Raw genomic sequence first — 18,007 nt, forward strand, 5'->3', positions numbered from 1 at the left:
GATAAGAACATCAGATACTGACAAGAGGTCTCATCAGAGCAGAATTACTAAACCAAGTCAATGCTACCTTTGCTCTCACATAGTAGGCTATGATCCAACATCTAATTTCCATTGTAGGATACTGTGATGCAGCCACTGATCTCTATGACACCCAAGACATGACAACCAAAAGCTGGTCAGCGTAGGGCTGTTGTTATTGACCGTTAGGCCGGCTATTAAACAATATTTAGCAATTAGCAAAAATGTGGTCAATTGTTGACTCATGAGCTTGTTTGGCTTATAATTGCTTTAAACTCACACACACACACAAATATGAGTTAAGGGTTTTTTTTCATGTCTTTCAATTTTTTTAATTCCAAAGAAATTTTACTGGATACTGAAATCATATGTTCCTACACAGGTATCATCTAAATTCAGTCTCAATGTGACACTCTGTAACCACACAGGATAACAAATGAAATTCTCCACTATGTTCTTTGTAGAGGAGCCCAATTGCATTCAAGTGTATAGTAAACTGGGTTCAGTTTATCAGGATACACCATCAACTGAGAAGCGAAGACCCATGACCCATTAATCTACATACAAAATGGCTCTAAACTACATACGCCGATATATCGCAATGGTTGTGGCACAAAGGGTATACAGCGTGCGAAAGGCAGTCCATGCATGTCCCAAACGAGAGGTCACTTCCTTGCCCGTGTTAACGTGACCACGTTTTGGTGGTGTTGAGATGATCCAAGTGATCTGTGATATACTTGTGTTCTGGGAATTTGAAAAAATTTCTCTCTCTGATTTTTTGCCAGGACTGGGCTCTGCGCTCCGCTGCATGGCAGTGCTCCTGCTCCCGTGTCATGTATGGCCTGCTGATCCAGTACTCATTCTCAGCCTCGCGCTCCAGATGCTTCAACATGTTGGCCTTCATCTGCCAAGTGATGGGCCGCGGGCGACGGTGCTTCCCAATCCACTGTTTGCCCGGGATGCCTTTCCGCAGAAGCGTCAGGGTGAGAAACATGATCAGCCTGTTATTTCTGAAAATAACATAACACAATATGGAGAGTGAATTCAATGAGTCATTCGATCTTTCATAAATTTTGGAAATATATCGTGTCTTTTCTTTGCTTTTAATGTTGTTTTTTTTTGTATGTGCACTATTCTGACAAACTAGTTCAAGACTGAACACATTCGTTAGTAACCAAAGCCATCATACAGGAAGGTCTGCTGTGGCTACTTAGTATTTCCCTCCACTTACTGAACTGTTCTTATAATAATTACATTATCTTCTATCCATCCATCTATTATCCAAACCACTTATCCTGCTCCCAGGGTTGCTGGAGCCTATCCCAGCGGTCACTGGGCAGGCGGGGAGACACCCTGGACAGGCCAACACACACACACACACACACACACACACACACACACACACACACACACACACACACACACACACACACACACACACACACACACACACACATCTAGGGACAATTGAGTACTGCTGATTTGCCTGACCTACATGTCTTTGGACTGTGGGAGGAAACCCACCAGACAGGGGGAGAACACACAAACTCCACACAGAGGACGACCCAGGACGACCCCCAAGGTTGGACTACCCCAGGGCTCAAATCCAGAACCTTCTTGCTGTGAGGCGACTGCACTAACCACTGTGCCACCGTGCCGCCCACTACATTATCATGCTAAACAAAATCGGCACATCCAAAACAAAACTAAATGCTATGGTCTATACCGTTCACAAGACATTAGAGTGATAAATCTTCAGTTATCACCAACATTGTCCTGGCCAGCCCCGTGATTAGAAGGGGAAAAAAAGATTGCATTGAAAAAAGTGGCCTGTTATTCTTTACTTTTTTTCACGCGCTATGTCTTCCTCTTAATCTTTGAGTTCAGATCTGTAATTTACGGAACATTATATGTGACAGTGAAAAATTATAATTATGTACAATTCCAGCATTATGGACATTAATTCAGCTCTCAGTTACATTGCTCAAGGATAAACATGGTGTATATTTAAATGCAACCCATTACCTCAGTTACTGGGAGTAATCAGTTTAAGGCAATATTTGGATTCAAGCTCTGATGTGGTTTGAAATGAAATAGACTAGATCTTTCACAAGCAGTTTCAAAAAGTCAAATGAAACCTGATTGAGACATAAACATGCAACAATTAATCAAAACATTAAGCAAAAAATCTAGGCGCCCTTAGCATGTTATGCTTGCTCCGATTTTTAATTTACCAAGTGATTACATAAAAGTGATTAAATACCTTTTCATAAAAAGGGTAAATTCTTTATGGTTATTTACAGTATTAACATACTAGTTGTTAGATGTAGGGATGGTGGTCAAAAGAACAGGTTCCGATTTGGAACCGGTTCCACGTTTCCAAAAACATGAATTTAGAAGCTGCTTATTGATTCACGAAAGCATAATTTTAGCCTGATTCACAAAACAGGTGAAATTCATTGAGCATAAAAAAGTGCTATAAAAAGCTTTAGTTGATGTGTGGCTAAGTTTCACAAAAAGAAACATGATACAGCAAACTGATTGCAGTATGATAATTTCATGCAAGGGAGGAAGCCATCCAATATCAGTATCAGAATCGAATATAGTTTATTGGCCATGTAAGTTTGCACATATATGGAATCTGACTCCGGTTTCGTGGCTCTCTCAGTGTACTTAACATAGAATAACAACACTACAACACAACAATCTTCACATATAAACACAAGGATTGACTATATATAGGTGAAATAAGAGGCGATAAAATGCAATGGTTCAGAGGCTATATCAGAGATGCTGAAATAGATGTTAGCAGGTTACTTACATGCATGCCTGAGGTAGATGGACATGACAGAGCGTACCAGTATACGTACCATGAACAGTACAGTATATACAAAATGGTTAGATTTATTTGACGATGTTAAGCGTTCATTGGAATGACAACCCGCGGAAATAAACTGTTTTGATATCTGGTTGTTTTGATGTACAGTGCTCTGTAGCACCTACCAGAGGCGAGGAGTTGGAACAGGTTGTGACCAGGGTGATATGATGACGCTTTTACTGGAACATTATGTAAAACTTTAAGTATGCAACGTTTCAATATCTCTCCTAGTCCTAGTTATCATAAGATCTCACATAGAGCTAACATCAGTATCATTAGTGCCTCGAACTGGGGTACAGCAACACACAAACAGGGAATATCCAAACTGAAAATGGCAAGATTGTTAAGAGCGATAGTAATATTTAAAAGCAATATGGCCTCTCCTTAAGTTCACCAACGGAATGAGGGGCAGATGAGCACAGAGACTGAACGAATGTACCTAATGTAACAAGGTATGTCGTGAAGGGGTTGAGTCTCTTTCATTTAGATGAGCAAAACACAAACGACATTATGCCATTTACAGGCTATTTGTATTCAAAATGACTATATAGTAGGTATATTTAGATTGTATATTTTGAATTAAAATTCTAGGGAAAGATGGTGTCTAGGTGTCGCAGTGTAATATTGCAGGCAGAACAGGTTTAAACCCCAAATACTATGAAAGGAAACATTTTGGTTTCTTCCTCAAAAATTATGATAAAAATAGCAACTGGGATTTGATAAAGGACACGATTTGATAGACAGAATTAAGAAAAAACCCGACCTTTGTTACTATAGCCGACACTTACATTTCTTGCACATAAACCTATACCCTGACTGTTAAAATCTTTTATTCCAAGTTTGTCTTGAACCGGTTTCATCTTGCAGATGAAAGTCGTTAACAAGCTGTATGGTGACTCGGTAGTACTAAAAAAGAGATTACCAAGTGACAACGTATACAAGTCAATTAACCAGTCTATGTGCCTATATGAACTCATTACTAAGTTTTCAAGTTATTTACAGGCAACTAATGTCACGTTAAAAATACAAGTTAGCTGTGCGACTTCAATCGAGGAAGCTTAGACATTTTAACATTTTTAAACCAAGGGCTCACATTAGTCGGATTCGAGTTTAAATACGAAAATATGCATGTGAAATATTAAAAAAAATATATATCATTATTCCTCAGCAACAACATAAAATGACCAAACCAAATTCTTCCGAGGCAGATCCTGCTTTTTCCAAAAAGGTCCATAACAGCTAGTGACTTCATCAAGCTAACTAATGCAGTGTGGTTAGGTTGTTAGCTAGTGTTAAGCTAACCAAGGGCAATGGTGGGTGGTTTAAAACAGTAGTATTTAACTTTGCAAGCACAACAAACAAAAAAACCCTACACGGTGAAGCTTTTTCTTACCTCAGATATAATCTAGAGTGTTATGTTCAGCATGAACACCGCCAACAGGGAGAAAACGAAAGGCATTAAATGAAATTTAACCTGGCCGAAAGACGTCTTACAGAGGCTGGTGTAACATTCTACTTCCGGTATATCATGCGCACGCATGAGAGGGGATCCGAATCGTACGTCATCACGTAGAACCAACAACTTCAGTGGCGGACTTTAACGTGTCTTCTTATTTTTTTGTCTTCATATTTATCTTGTATTTTATTCTTTTGTGAAGTTCTTACTCGTTTTTATAATCTTCTTGAGCTCATGTCTGTTATGTCTGTATATTTGAATGTTTGTCAATAAATTTTTTAAAAAAACAGCCTTCAACAAGAACAAGAAAAACAACAATAACAACACCACCCTGCCTGGAACACTTACTTTCGAGCAATTTGGATTCAAGGTTCAAAACAACTTTTATTTACATTTCCCACTGTCTCGATTATAAAAGCACGGACTCACTGCCCCATACCACATGATCCCAACTCCTCTTTTACCTTCTGTTAGGGTAATAACTTTCAACAAACGGGGCTAGGGCTCCTCCCTATTGATGGTCACTTGGGACTTTCGGCACTTCCTCGTCATACGCAGGTTGTTTTCAAGACTGACATGGTGGAGGAATAGGTCGAAAATGTCCTTGCCCCTGTTTTCCGCGACCACTTGGACTCTTCTTATTCTCCTATTTACTCTGCTGATCATGTGAGTATCCCCCCCCCCCCTCGGATGTCTCTCTAAAGTTCTGTGAGTATAGCCTGTATTTTTCCCGTTTTTACAATTTCACACATCTCTGTGCGTTAAGGTGCTTTAGTGTGACCATACTCGTCTGTCTACATTTGGCTGACTATACGTATTTTCAAGACAAAATTAAGAACAAAACTGATGTATTAAAAAAAATTATATATATACAATAATTTATATATTCTAGCAAGACCCAATGTTATTCCATCACAGCTGATTATGCAACGGTGTTGCAATCAGGCTAAAAGTCCCGTCTTGTGTCATCCTACAGATATGGCGTCTGGCCGTACGGCTTTTTCAAAAAACTGGGAATTCCCGGACCAAGACCCTTGCCGTTTGTGGGAACAATTCCGTTTGCTTTGAAAGTAAGTAAGAATGTATATCATTTGCTCTGTCCCTCCTCGGTTCCTTATTTTTGTCAGTGCTGAACCACAGGCTTGGACTCAAAACGCAGACTCAGTCTCAGTTCCCAAAAACCAGCCCTTTGAATAAAAACGAGGTCGGTACACAGGTGATCAGATAACAAGGCAACGGCGTCCAAATCAGCAGGCGAAAGGCGAGGTCAAAAAAAGGCAAAAACAGGTCAGGACACCGTAGGGCTCAAGAAACTTACACTTGCCCTCAAGTTTCCACATTGTAGAACGGGCAGATGGATCATAAAAAAAATCATTTGAGGAACATTCCTCAATTCAACTGTTGCTCAATTAAAGTGGACCAATAGGCTACATCACTTGCACTAGCATAAGTAAATTACCCAAACCTGGTTTGAACTTCATGCAAATGTGATCCGTAAAAAATGCGATCCATAGATCATAGAGAATATTTGGATTTGAGATATTTGTGCTAGGCGGCATGGTCTCACAGCAAGAAGATCCTGGGTTCGAGCCCCGGGGTAGTCCAACCTTAGGGGTCGTCCCCTTGTGTGGAGTTTGCATGTTCTCCCCGTGTCTGTGTGGGTTTCTTCCGGGTGCTCCGGTTTCCTCCCACAGTCCAAAGACATGTAGGTCAGGTGAATCAGCCATACTAAATTGCCCCTAGGTGTGTGTGTGTGTGTGTGTGTGTGTGTGTGTGTGTGTGTGTGTGTGTGTGAGAGAGAGAGAGTGATGGCCTGCCAGCCTATCCAGGGTGTCTCCCCGTCTGCCGCCCAATGACTGCTGGGATAGGCTCACTCATCACTCATTTCATTGCTATAAACTCCATTACTACCTTGCTATTTTGATCTAAACTGATACACACACCCCTTCACCAGCAATATTTGTTTTTCAAGTTTTGTTTTGGTTTTTTTTGGGGGGGGGTGAAGTTTTTCCTCATCTGAATAGACGGTCCAAGGATAGGGGCTGTTGTACACTGTATAGAATGTAAATGTGATTTTAAAGCCCTATTAGATTAAGTTGTGATTTAGAGCTGTACAAATAAATCTAACGACTTGTATGTCGTAAATAATTCATGGCTATCACCATGTTTATAGAAGTATACATAACTGAAAATGATGCAGTTGGATAATTGTCATTCCTCCTGCAATGGGGCCCATCTTTTGTGTTTCCACCCCACATAGCTACATTTGTCCAAAATAAATTATTGGGGGTGAATCCCTTTTGCAGATGAAAATCCCCCTTCAATAACCATGTACAACAGCTTAGACTTGACCTCTTAGACCCCGAGACCGAGAGATGTGGAACTCATATTGTCAGTAACAAAATCTATGGATGGAATGGATGTTAATAATGCAAGCTCTTGACCCATAAAACAAAGGTCAGAGTATTTTTCTCGAATGTTCTGTCCTTTGACAAAAGTATCAAAATGTTTGCATGGTCTAATTAGTCTTTTCTGGCTAATGAAATGTTTTATTCTGTGGTGTGTTTGGGAGGAAAAAATCAATATGACACCCAGAAACTGGTCAAGTAACTACAGAAGGCTACAGGTATTTTAGTCGTTGGTGTTAATCCATATTGGAGACATAATGGATTAAAGAAAAGGATGATTCGAAGGAAGACCCCTAGGAACAGGCAGCTACCAAAGGATACCATGGAGCACTTGAGGAAATGTTTTGTTCTTGTTGCCAATATATGCTATACCGTCCCCTTGTGGCAAAACCATAACACTACCACTACCACTACTACTACTACTATTACTACTAAATAATAATAACAAATTAAACTTATATAGCGCTTTTCTAACACTCAAAGTTCTACTCTACTCAAACTCAAACTACTACTATTACTACTTTTCGGCTGCTCCTATTAGGCGTCATCACAGCAGGATCATCCGTTGCCATCTCTTCCTGTCCTCTGCATCTTCCTCTGTCACACCAGCCACGTGCATGTCCTCCCTCACCACCTCCATAAACCTCCTCTTTGGCCTTCCGCTTTTCCTCTTCCCTGGCAGCTCCATATTCAGCATCCTTCTCCTAATATACCCAGCATCTCTCCTCCACACATGTCCAAACCATCTCAATCTTGCCTCTCTTGCTTTGTCTCCAAACCATCCAACCTGAGCTGTCCCTCTAATATACTCGTTCCTAATCCTGTCCTTCCTCGTCACTCCCAATGAAAATCTTAGCATCTTCAGCTCTGCCACCTCCAGCTCTGCCTCCTGTCTTTTCGTTAGTGCCACTGTCTCTAAACCATACAACATAGCTGGTCTCAGAGCCATCTTGTAAACCTTCCCTTTAACTCTTGCTTGGTACCCTTCTGTCACAAATCACTCCTGATACTCTTCTCCACCCACTCCACCCTGCCTGCCCCCTATTCTTCACCTCTCTTCTACACTCCCCGTCACTTTCAACAATTGACCCCAATTTAAACTCATCCACCTTAGTCACCTCTACTCCTTGCATCCTGACCATACCACTGTCCCCCCTCTCATTCACACATATGTATATGTGACATCTGATTTATGCTCCGCATATTTGATTTGGCAAAGGTTTTACGCCGGGTGCCCTTTCTGACGCAACCCTCCCCTCCCCATTTATCCAGGCTTGGGAACGGCACTAAGAATGCACTGGCTTGTGCAAAAGCGCTACATAAAATGCAGCTTGATTGATTGCTTGATCCGCAGCGGCTGGGTTGGCAAGGCCACAACACATAACTCAGATATGACATGGTTTTACATGTCCCACATATGAATATCATGAGCATTATGATAAAAGTGCAGTACTTCTTGGTTGCACATATGCATACCTCATTGCATACTTTTGTTCATATTCAACTCAAGTTTATTTACAGGACCAGTCAAAAGTTTGGACACACCTGACTCAATGTCTGTTTTTCAGAATCTTGAGGTTATTGCCTATTTCTGAATTCCTTTCCAAAACCATTTTAAATTGAGAAAATATACATCTTGAAAATCCCCACACCCCATCAAGTCGTTTCATTTCGTACTCAAGTGAAATTTAGTAAAAATAAAGAAAAATGCCTTCGATGAGTAGGTGTGTCCAAACTTTTGACTGGTATTGTGTATAACCCTAAATCATGGCTTTAGATGCCCACAGTCAGGAATAGGCAGATATAGTAAAGGAAAGCAGACAATACCCTTTATTCTTAGTCCCTCAACTGGATGAGGAAAAACGCCACAGAAAAACAATTTCTTTTTTTATAGCTCTTTTTACATTCCTTTTAATATACTTATTGTATTCTTTCTATTATTTCTGTTGTTGAGTTTTTTGTCACTCAGTGGATGTTATTGCACTGTTATCATTTGCACTGTTTGTCTGCTTCTAATGCACACTCACTGGGAATAAATAAAATTTTCTCATATCCTCCCACTTATACACTAATACTATGTATATAGTTGCCAAACTTATATATCCCAGTCATTGATAATGTCTGTTTTTTTCCCCCCTGAATACTTTCTAGAAACCTAGTCATTTTGACATTGACTGCCAAAGGAAGTATGGGAATGTCTGGGGGTAAGTTATTGCTCAGTTATCAAAAATGTTACCCAATCCAATAAGATGATTCAAAGCCTTCCTTTTTGGTGCCGATTGATCATTCTGTTATATTTACGACAGCATTTTCAGTTACTGCTCAAGCCAGAGCATTGATTTTTTTTTAAATTTAATTACAATTATCTTGAGGCCATCATCATTTAGTAACCTGTTATTGCTATTTACACCAGAATACAGTAACATACTGCATTTACCACAAAAGTACCAGAATCCTTGTTTCCTGACTGTCAATCTCGAGTCTTTTAAGCAATTAATACTTAATTACTGTGGCAACTTTTGTCTGTATGCAGGTTATTTGAAGGACGTAAGCCATTGTTAATGGTTACAGATCCGGAGATGATTAAAGCTATCTTGGTGAAGGAATGCTACTCTACGTTCACAAACCGCAGGGTGAGAGAGTAATCATCATATTCCAATGTGTGTTGGTGTATGGATGATGTGGATTTGATAGCACCCCGGCATTTATTTTGTAATAAACATCCATGCGGCTGGGTGGCGTAGCAGTCTATTCTGTTGCCTACCAACACGAGGATCGCTGGTTCGAATCCCCGTGTTACCTCCGGATTGGTCAAGGTGTCCCTACGGACACAATTAGCCATGTCTGCGGGTGGGAAGCCAGATGTGGGTGTGTCCTGGTCGCTGTACTAGCGCCTCCTCTGGTCAGTCGGGGCATCTGTTTGGGGGGGAGGGGGAACTGGGGGGAATAGCGTGATCCTCCCACACGCTACGTCCCCCTGGTGAAACTCCTCACTGTCAGGTGAAAAGAAGCGGCTGGTGACTCCACATGCGTTAGAGGAGGCATGTGGAAGTCTGCAGCCCTTCCCGGAATGGCAGAGGGGGTGGAGCAGTGACCAGGATGGCTCGGAAGAATGGGGTAATTGGACGGCTATAACTAAGGAGAAAAAAAAGGGGGGGGGGTCTGGAAGAAAAAAAACCCCAAAAACAAACGTTCATTTGGCCCAGGTTTGTCGAATCAACCTTTGTGGACTAGGATAATGCACACAATAACCTGAGGTTGCCTAATAAATCAGGTTAATATATATACTTTTATGAGTACCTGCAACCTCCTGCATGCTTTACCCATTTGGGTTTTATCTTATACCTTCAACTATAAAACACAAAATACCCTTTTCTTACCCTTACTTTATCATTTGGTGATTACAGTCCCTATTTTCTACTTTTCTAATTAGTTTAGGAAAGACATGTTCATTCGCAGTCATTTTTTTCTCTCCTCTCATCAATGGGAACCAGTAGAGGATGTTTACAAGTCTCCCGTGGCACAAAAGGAGCATGTATAGACATTAAACCACAACGGTGTTTCTTCTGAACTGGGCTCACAGGAATTCGCCTCAGAGATTGCAGGACCTTTTGTAGATGGAATAACGGTAGTCAAAGATGAAAAGTGGAAAAGGATTCGCAACACTGTATCCCCATCGTTTACCAGCGGACGGCTGAGACAGGTATTCATTGTATTAAAGTCCATACATAACGAGAAATATATTGGAAATACCATTGAATGCACATGCATCAAAATGAGGTGCACCACAATGAGGACGGAAGTAACCTTCATGGTAACATGTACTTTATCAGTCTGTCAGTCACCACCTGCAAATTGTGTCGAAAGATAAATATTATAGAGATGACTATTGGTGCCCTCACAAAATACTTACTCAATGAAATTTTTGATAAACTCTCATTAGTAATGTGGATACAATGTCCAAACAGGTAGAGACAAATAATATACTAGAACTGTCTTAAGTTCAGAAAATTGCATCTCTTTACTGTAATGCAGCCTTTAAAACCAGGAAAAGTCAGCACTTATGCCATATCATGATATTACGATATCCAAAATCCCAGATGATATCTAATTTTACGTAACTATATAATATCAATATAACCAGCCTTAGTATAAAACTGCCATTCAAAAAAAAACATTGGGGCATCCGGGTAGCATAGCAGTCTATTCTGGTGCCTATCAACACAGGGATCACTGGTGTGAATCCCCGTGTTACCTCTGGCTTGGTCAGGCGTGCCTACAGACACAATTGGCCGTGTCTGCGGGTGGGAAGTCAGATGTGGGTATGTGTCCTGGTTGCTGCACTAGCGCCTGCTCTGGTCAGTTGGGGTGCCTGTTCGGGGGGGAATAGTGTGATCCTCCCACACGCTACGTCTCCCTGGTGAAACTCCTCACTGTCAGGTGAAAAGAAGTGGCTGGTGACTCCACGTGTATCGGAGGAGGCATGTGGCAGTCTGCAGCCCTCCCTGGGTTGGCAGAGGGGGTGGAGCAGCGACCGGGGCGGCTCGGGAAGAGTGAGGTAATTGGCCGGATACAATTGGGGAGAAAAGGGGGGGGGGCGTGAAGTCAACCTCGTTCTCTTGGCTAAGCTAGGTTTCAGACAGTGGAAATTACATGCCACAACGTTAGTGCAGAGATTTCATAGACGATGATACTGAAGCCTTCACTCAATGCATCCTGCCATGTGTAGGCACTGTCAGAAAGTGAGTTTATTGCTTCAGTCAACTACATTTCCCATCAGTACGGATTGCACATGCAAAAAAAAAACATTGGCGGAATTGTCCTTTGATTACACTAATAATTACTACCACATAATAATGTTCGACTCATCTGTTTTGAAGATCTTTCCACTTGTAGAGCGGTATGCAGATCGACTCATTGGGACCCTGAAAAAGAGAAATTTGGAGGACTCCATCAGTGTTAAAGAGTATGGTTTAAATCTGTCATATAACAAGCACATCATTGATTTACTTTCATCACCAATGAAAGTCATGTCTTATATTTCAACAAATAGTGAACTTGAAATTTGTTCTGGAAGAGGGATCCTGCTCTGATGCTCTTCCTTAATTTTCTCCCCCCTTTTTGTTTTTTTTTTCTTTTCTGCAATTGTATTTTTCTGTGGACTTTTTCCCTCATCAAAATGGAGGGTCTAAGGATAGGGGGTGTTGTGCAGAATATAAAATGACTGCAAAGCCCCCTGGAACAAAATTGTGATTTAGGCCTACACAAATAATTTTGACTTGATTCGACACGGCATGAAATTAATCACCTAATTTTTTTTCCATTTCATCTTATCCCATTTTTCACACAACTCCACTTGGCTTGACAATAAATCCATGCTAAGGTTTTCTTTCTTTTAGGTTTATGGCATCCTACAGTTTAGATGTTGTGACCAGCGCGTCATTCAGTGTCGACACAGACTCCACAAACAATCCAGAGGATCACTTTGTTCTTCAAGTCAAGAAGATTCTCAAAATGAGATTTTGGCTCTTGTTTGTTACACGTATGTACCATATTCATTTTCGGCTAAGGTAGTTGAATAGAATACATGGTAGAAGATGTTACACCTCCTGTGCAATATAGTATCAGCAGTAAATGTGCATTTTGGTTAACATACTCCCCATCCCTCTTTTTGTTCCCTTTTAGTGATTTTTCCCTTCAGTGTCCTTCTGTTTAAGCTACTGGATATTGGACTAATGCCCAAAGACAGTGTGGAGTACTTCTATAATGTTATAAAGAGAATTAAAAACCAGCATGTTGCAGAAGAATCCGTAAGTCCTCTCTCATGTGCCTGGTGTGTATTGACAGTATGGAACAGGTTATAAATTGCAAGCAGCAGCCACTCTAGAACGAAAGACATTCACTGTATTTGAAATACACATTAGTGAATGCCACTGTATTTGAAATCTTGACTTTGATGACCATGGCACATTTTGGCAAATGGTGTGGCTGGGAGTTAAATATTTCATCTGCTGTCTAGAAACGAACAGACTTCTTGCAACTGATGATTCAGAATGAGATACCAGCGACACAGATACAAAATGATGAACAGCCAAGTAAAGGTATAGTTTCATAGCATCCACCTATAGCTAGCCGAATATGGATTTATTCCATATTCTTGAGATCCAATTTGAACTTTCCCATTAGTTGCCTGATTTTCACAAGTTCAGTGTTTTGTCTCAATAGTTGAGCAGACAGACACTAGGGAACAAATCACCAATGCTCAGCTGAACATGTGAACAAGTGGTGTGTATGCAAATGAAGCAGGCAGGATGAATCTTGAAACCTGATTGGTTAATGTTACATTTTCCAGCATGGAAGTGCTCCATTGACTCCTGTGTTGAAAAATACACAAACTGCGTTTAATTTGGATCATTAAATTAAGGGTTTTTGAACAGGCTGATAATGGAAATAAATGTAAATAATATGTAACTGGCAAGTTTTCTGATGTAACAAATACAATAAAAGTACGAGCGGTTGTTCAAAATAAATGACTTGTGGGGAGCAAATAAGTAAGACAGATGTTGAACAAGTGAAAACAGGCAACTAGTTGTAAACTTCAAATTAGATATCACAAATATGGATCTTAATGCAGCTTGCTGAATTGCCTCACTTTTGTCATTTACAGAGGCTTTAGCATCAATAATGTTCGATTTCTCTTACACACTCCTTCCAAGTGAGTCACATCTTATTGATGTTGACCTATTTGGATTTATTTCACTTTTCTTTGTTTTTGTTACAGGTTTGACCGAAAATGAGATTCTCTCCCAGGCCTTCATTTTCATCTTGGGTGGCTATGACACTACTAGCACCACTCTGAGCTACATACTTTACCATCTTGCAATCAACCCTGATGCAATGCACACCTTGCAGGAAGAGATAGATTCCAACCTAACAAAAGATGTAATTCTGCTTGGTTTTTTTTTCTGTTTTTGTGTACTGTTACTGTCCAGAGTTCAGCGGGCACTGCTTGATTTGAGCCAGATACTGTCAGTTCCAGCAAATGTATGATCTTTGCCATTTGTATTCTGTTATTTGCTGCAAAGGATCCAGCAATTATCATTTGTCACCTATCAAACCACTGTTCTGTTTGCTTCTAATTCAATGGCATGAATCTACTTTTGCATCTGTTAGGTTCATTAAGTCACTAGCCTCTAATACTGCTTGAAGTAGTGCCATGGAAGCAGAAAGGAGGCTTGCCTTAGGACATGAGCCAGAGCCAGAGCCAGGCTTGTACTGTACTTGAACTAGTTAATTTGTGTTCAGTCACTTCCGCATTGGAGTACCTCCCATGGATTTACAGTCTCTACCACTTGCAATATGTTATGGGGACGGGGTGTCCAGGTAGTGTAGCGGTCTAGTCTGTTGCCTACCAACACGGGGATCACCAGTTCAAACCCTCATGTTACCTCCGGCTTGGTCAGGCGTCCCTACAGACACAACTGGCCGTGTCTGCGGGTGGGAAGCCGGATGTGGGTATGTGTCCTGGTCGCTGCACTAGCGCCTCATCTGGTTAGTCAGGGCGCTTGTTTGGGGGGGAGGGGGAACTGGGGGGAAAAGCGTGATCCTCCCATGCGCTACGTCCCCCTGGCGAAACTCCTCACTGTCAGGTGAAAAGAAGCCACAAGTGACTCCACATGTATCGGAGTCTGCAGCCCTCCCCAGCTCAGCAGAGGGGTTGGAGCAGCGTCCGGGACAACTCAGAAGAGTGTGGTAAATGGCTGGATATAATTGGGGAGAAAAGGGGGTAAAATTAATTGACCGAGGATGTGTGCTTAACTTCATTACATGGAGATGTAATACATTTCTGCTGAATGGCAACAGAAAGTTCATATTTAGATAGTATTATCGGCTAAGACTCTTTCAGACTTTTACTAAAAAATCCACGATTTATTGTACACTGCATCCTTGGAAGTCACCTGATGCTACACCAGAGCCTTGAGTTATATTTGAGCTGGATGGGAGTTGGCATTTAATGACATCCTTTTGTGCGCTCCAGGACTGTTGAGGTTCTATGGTCACCCTTACGTGTCACTTTCATTCCAGCAATCAGTTTGTTGGCAAGCATTCTCAAGCTATGCCCGGCTTGGAATCAGACTTCCCAGAAACAATGCATGTTACAGGGTCAGTAGTTCTAACCTGGAATAGTGAATTAATGAGCTGGCCTTGTCTTGCCTGGAGACTTTTCTTGCACACCATCAGATTTTTCACTGACTGGAATATGTGGCTGTTTTGCCTTTCAACCCTAAAACAAGTTGTGGAGTGTTTTCTGTGGAAGGCAACTTAGACATATTGAATGAATGAATGAATGAATGAATGAATGAATGAATGAATGAATGAACGAACGAACGAACGAACGTAGTACGGTCAGCATGCCCATCAATACATGTTTCCAGGAGAGATTTCTATGTGTTTAATCATCCTATTCCTGCCTGCTACTGCCACAACGTTTCTTAACTATGAACGCTGTGATTTCTCTGCAGAAACTTCATATTTACAAAACTCATCTCGTGATGAATCATGAAAAAATGCTTGCCCCACTTCTCGGCATTACACCAAGTGACTCACATACAGTATTTCAGCAATGGGAAATGTATTGGTTAAAGTGCAGTGGTGTGGCTTGCTCCCCGGTCTGTGAAACAGTTTGTATGCAACAGTGTAAGCTTAAGCTGTCAATCACAATAAAAGATGAAATAGGAAAGAAAAACTTTGTACAACTTTGTGGTGATGTAATAACATTGCTCTTAACCTTGTTATAATTTTGTGCGTTTTGCTTGCTCTCTCATTTGCCTCTAGGATTCCATTTCATATGATAGCCTGATGAGTCTACAGTACCTGGACCAGGTCATTTGTGAGTCGATGCGTTTGACCCCCACTGCACCTCGTCTTGAGAGACTATGCAAAGCAACTATTCAGCTCAACGGAGTCACTATCCCTCAAGGGACCTTGGTGGGAATCCCAGCCTATTTGCTCCATGTCAGCCCACAATACTGGAGTACACCCGGGCTCTTCAAACCAGAAAGGTATAAAACCAATACATATTACACTGTGTACATTTAATGTGCTTATACCAGCAAAAACATTAAAAACACACTTATATTCAATAATTCTTGAACTTCAGTGCACGTTTTGGCACTTAACTCTGTTTTAAGCTATGAAGGCCATTCAACTTTCAAAATGTTCACCATTTGAAGCTTTTCATTCCCTTCAATTTTTTTGATTTTATTTTTGCTTTTTGAAAAATTTTGCTAAAAAAAAAAAACAATCCTGATACAGTTGGACCGCATAAAGTTTTTAATCTCCCTGGGAGAGTGGAGGGTACTGGTGACTTTATAAGTCATACTACAGGTTCCTAATAGACTTACAATTCAGCCGGAGCAAGTACAGAGATTTTCTAAAGGATGTTTTGCCTTTTGTAGTAGACGCAACCCTTCCAATCTGAACTAATCAACATTTGTGCCTGTTCTTTTCTAGTTTACTCCAATTGCAACTGAACAACTGATGTTGGTGTCTGATCGCAAAACCTGTTAAGTATGAGTGCATAATTGTCTTTGCAGATTCAGCAAAGACAATGGAGAGGAGGTGAACCCGTATGCGTACATGCCCTTTGGGCTTGGTCCTCGTAATTGTGTTGGGATGCGCTTCGCTCTCTTGGTCATGAAGGTGGTTCTTCTGCGGCTTCTGCAAAACTACAATGTAAAGTCCTGCAGAGAAACTGTGGTAAGCCGGACAGTACACATGTATGCTTATGCATGCACACACACACACAGGGTTGGGTTTTAACTATTGCAACTATTTTCAAATCAGCACACACGTTTCCTCCTGTGTGCACCACACATTGATGGAGCACGGCAATAACTGGCAGATGGTCAATATTGAGATAATGGCAGACTGAAGCACCTTCGGCTTGTGGAGATACCAGTAACACCAAGAAATACGCAATGCTGCATAAACATGATCAACGAAACAGCACAACTGTTTCCAATTTGCCTTTTGAAGATGTGTTCCACGTGTAATGTGAATACGTTACTCTTTTTGAGTATTGTAATAGAATACTGATCCCATTTTGGACATAGTATTCAGATACTAAATACTTTTTCAAAGTATTCTGCCCGACCCTGCACACACACACACACTCGTACATGCTCACACTCTCATAATGCTGTCTGTTTTGTTCATGCTACTGTTTTACATGCTCTTCTTTAGATTCCTTTGGAATTCAACATGATTTTCCAGCCGAAGACACCGATCAAACTGAAGTTTTCCCCAAGATAACCAGAGGGTCCACAAATATTACTTCTAAAATCCTGCTGAACATGTTTTAAGACCCTATTATTCTATTAGTATGACACTCGCTATAGATGATATTTAGAGCTCATTAAAAACTACATTTTCAATAACATTTCAGTATAGAGGAACTGGTGTTTCATATCAATATGCAGAATTACAATGTTGATAATTTCTTTGTTATGAGTCAAGCCGCTCAAACACGGCACAATTTGTTACAGTGGAAACCACTGAAAGCAATCACATCTATTCGAGTTAAATTGATCGCTATAAGCAGATGATTATTATAACATTTTTTTTTCTTTATTTCTCATGAGATTGTTGTATCTAACTGAAATTTGTATACTTTCTCCTACTCCTTTTCCAACATGTAACACATAATCTGATGTGTATGGAGATTTGTTCGCTGAGCTTCATGTGTGGATTTGTTGATCACTTCAGATAATTGGAAATGGTTTATCTGTATGTTATATCCTGCTAGTTTACATGTTCAAAATAAATCATTCATTAATTACATTCAGGGACGACTGGTACAAATGGGCTAACAGGGCTGAGTCCTCCCTATCTTTTACAATAAAGATGAGAAAATTATTGTTAAAAAAACCTTAGAACATCTATCCATCCATTATCAAACTGCTTATCTGGACGCTGGAGCCTATCCCAGCAGTCATTGTGCAGCAGGCAGTGTTGGACTTCAGCTCACTCCACCAACTCATCTTCATCTATGTGAGAGCGTAGTCCTGCGTGTTTGTTGATAAAGCAATAGGAGAAGATGTTCGGTCTCAAAACCATCCGTTTTATTTAGCAGTAAATGGATAAAGCATACAGAGCTCTGGGTCTAGATCTTCCTATCCCTGACAAACAACAGATTGTCAGTTCACGAAGTCTGACCCTCTCTCCTTTCCCTGACCCAGTCTTTAT

General features: G+C 40.8%; 2 protein-coding genes across 3 annotated transcripts; one reads left to right on the forward strand and one right to left on the reverse strand.

Moving 5' to 3' along the window:
- Nucleotides 1–307: 307 nt before the first annotated feature.
- Nucleotides 308–4,955, reverse strand: mrpl57 (mitochondrial ribosomal protein L57). Of its 2 annotated transcripts, none has more exons than XM_056291281.1 (2): nt 4,817–4,955; nt 308–1,028 (listed from the first exon to the last, which is right to left on the reverse strand). In XM_056291281.1, exon 2 carries the CDS (start codon nt 1,010–1,012, stop codon nt 701–703), a length of 312 nt encoding a protein of 103 aa, XP_056147256.1. In that variant the 5' UTR covers nt 1,013–1,028; nt 4,817–4,955; the 3' UTR covers nt 308–700. The 2 variants fall into 2 exon arrangements, with proteins under 2 accessions (XP_056147256.1, XP_056147255.1); XM_056291280.1 differs by lacking the exon at nt 4,817–4,955 and adding an exon at nt 4,290–4,423 and having other exon boundaries at nt 310–1,028.
- On the forward strand, nt 4,861–17,689 carry LOC130122393 (cytochrome P450 3A30-like). Its single transcript, XM_056291279.1, has 13 exons — nt 4,861–5,018; nt 5,329–5,422; nt 8,912–8,964; nt 9,294–9,393; nt 10,344–10,463; nt 11,641–11,726; nt 12,160–12,302; nt 12,446–12,570; nt 12,780–12,861; nt 13,542–13,702; nt 15,596–15,822; nt 16,357–16,519; nt 17,006–17,689. The coding sequence occupies exons 1-13, from the start codon at nt 4,870–4,872 to the stop codon at nt 17,072–17,074; spliced, it is 1,572 nt and encodes a 523-aa protein (XP_056147254.1). The 5' UTR covers nt 4,861–4,869; the 3' UTR covers nt 17,075–17,689.
- The last annotated feature ends 318 nt before the right edge of the window (nt 17,690–18,007 follow it).

This window comes from Lampris incognitus, chromosome 13 (assembly GCF_029633865.1).
Source record: "Lampris incognitus isolate fLamInc1 chromosome 13, fLamInc1.hap2, whole genome shotgun sequence".
NCBI lineage: Eukaryota > Metazoa > Chordata > Actinopteri > Lampriformes > Lampridae > Lampris > Lampris incognitus.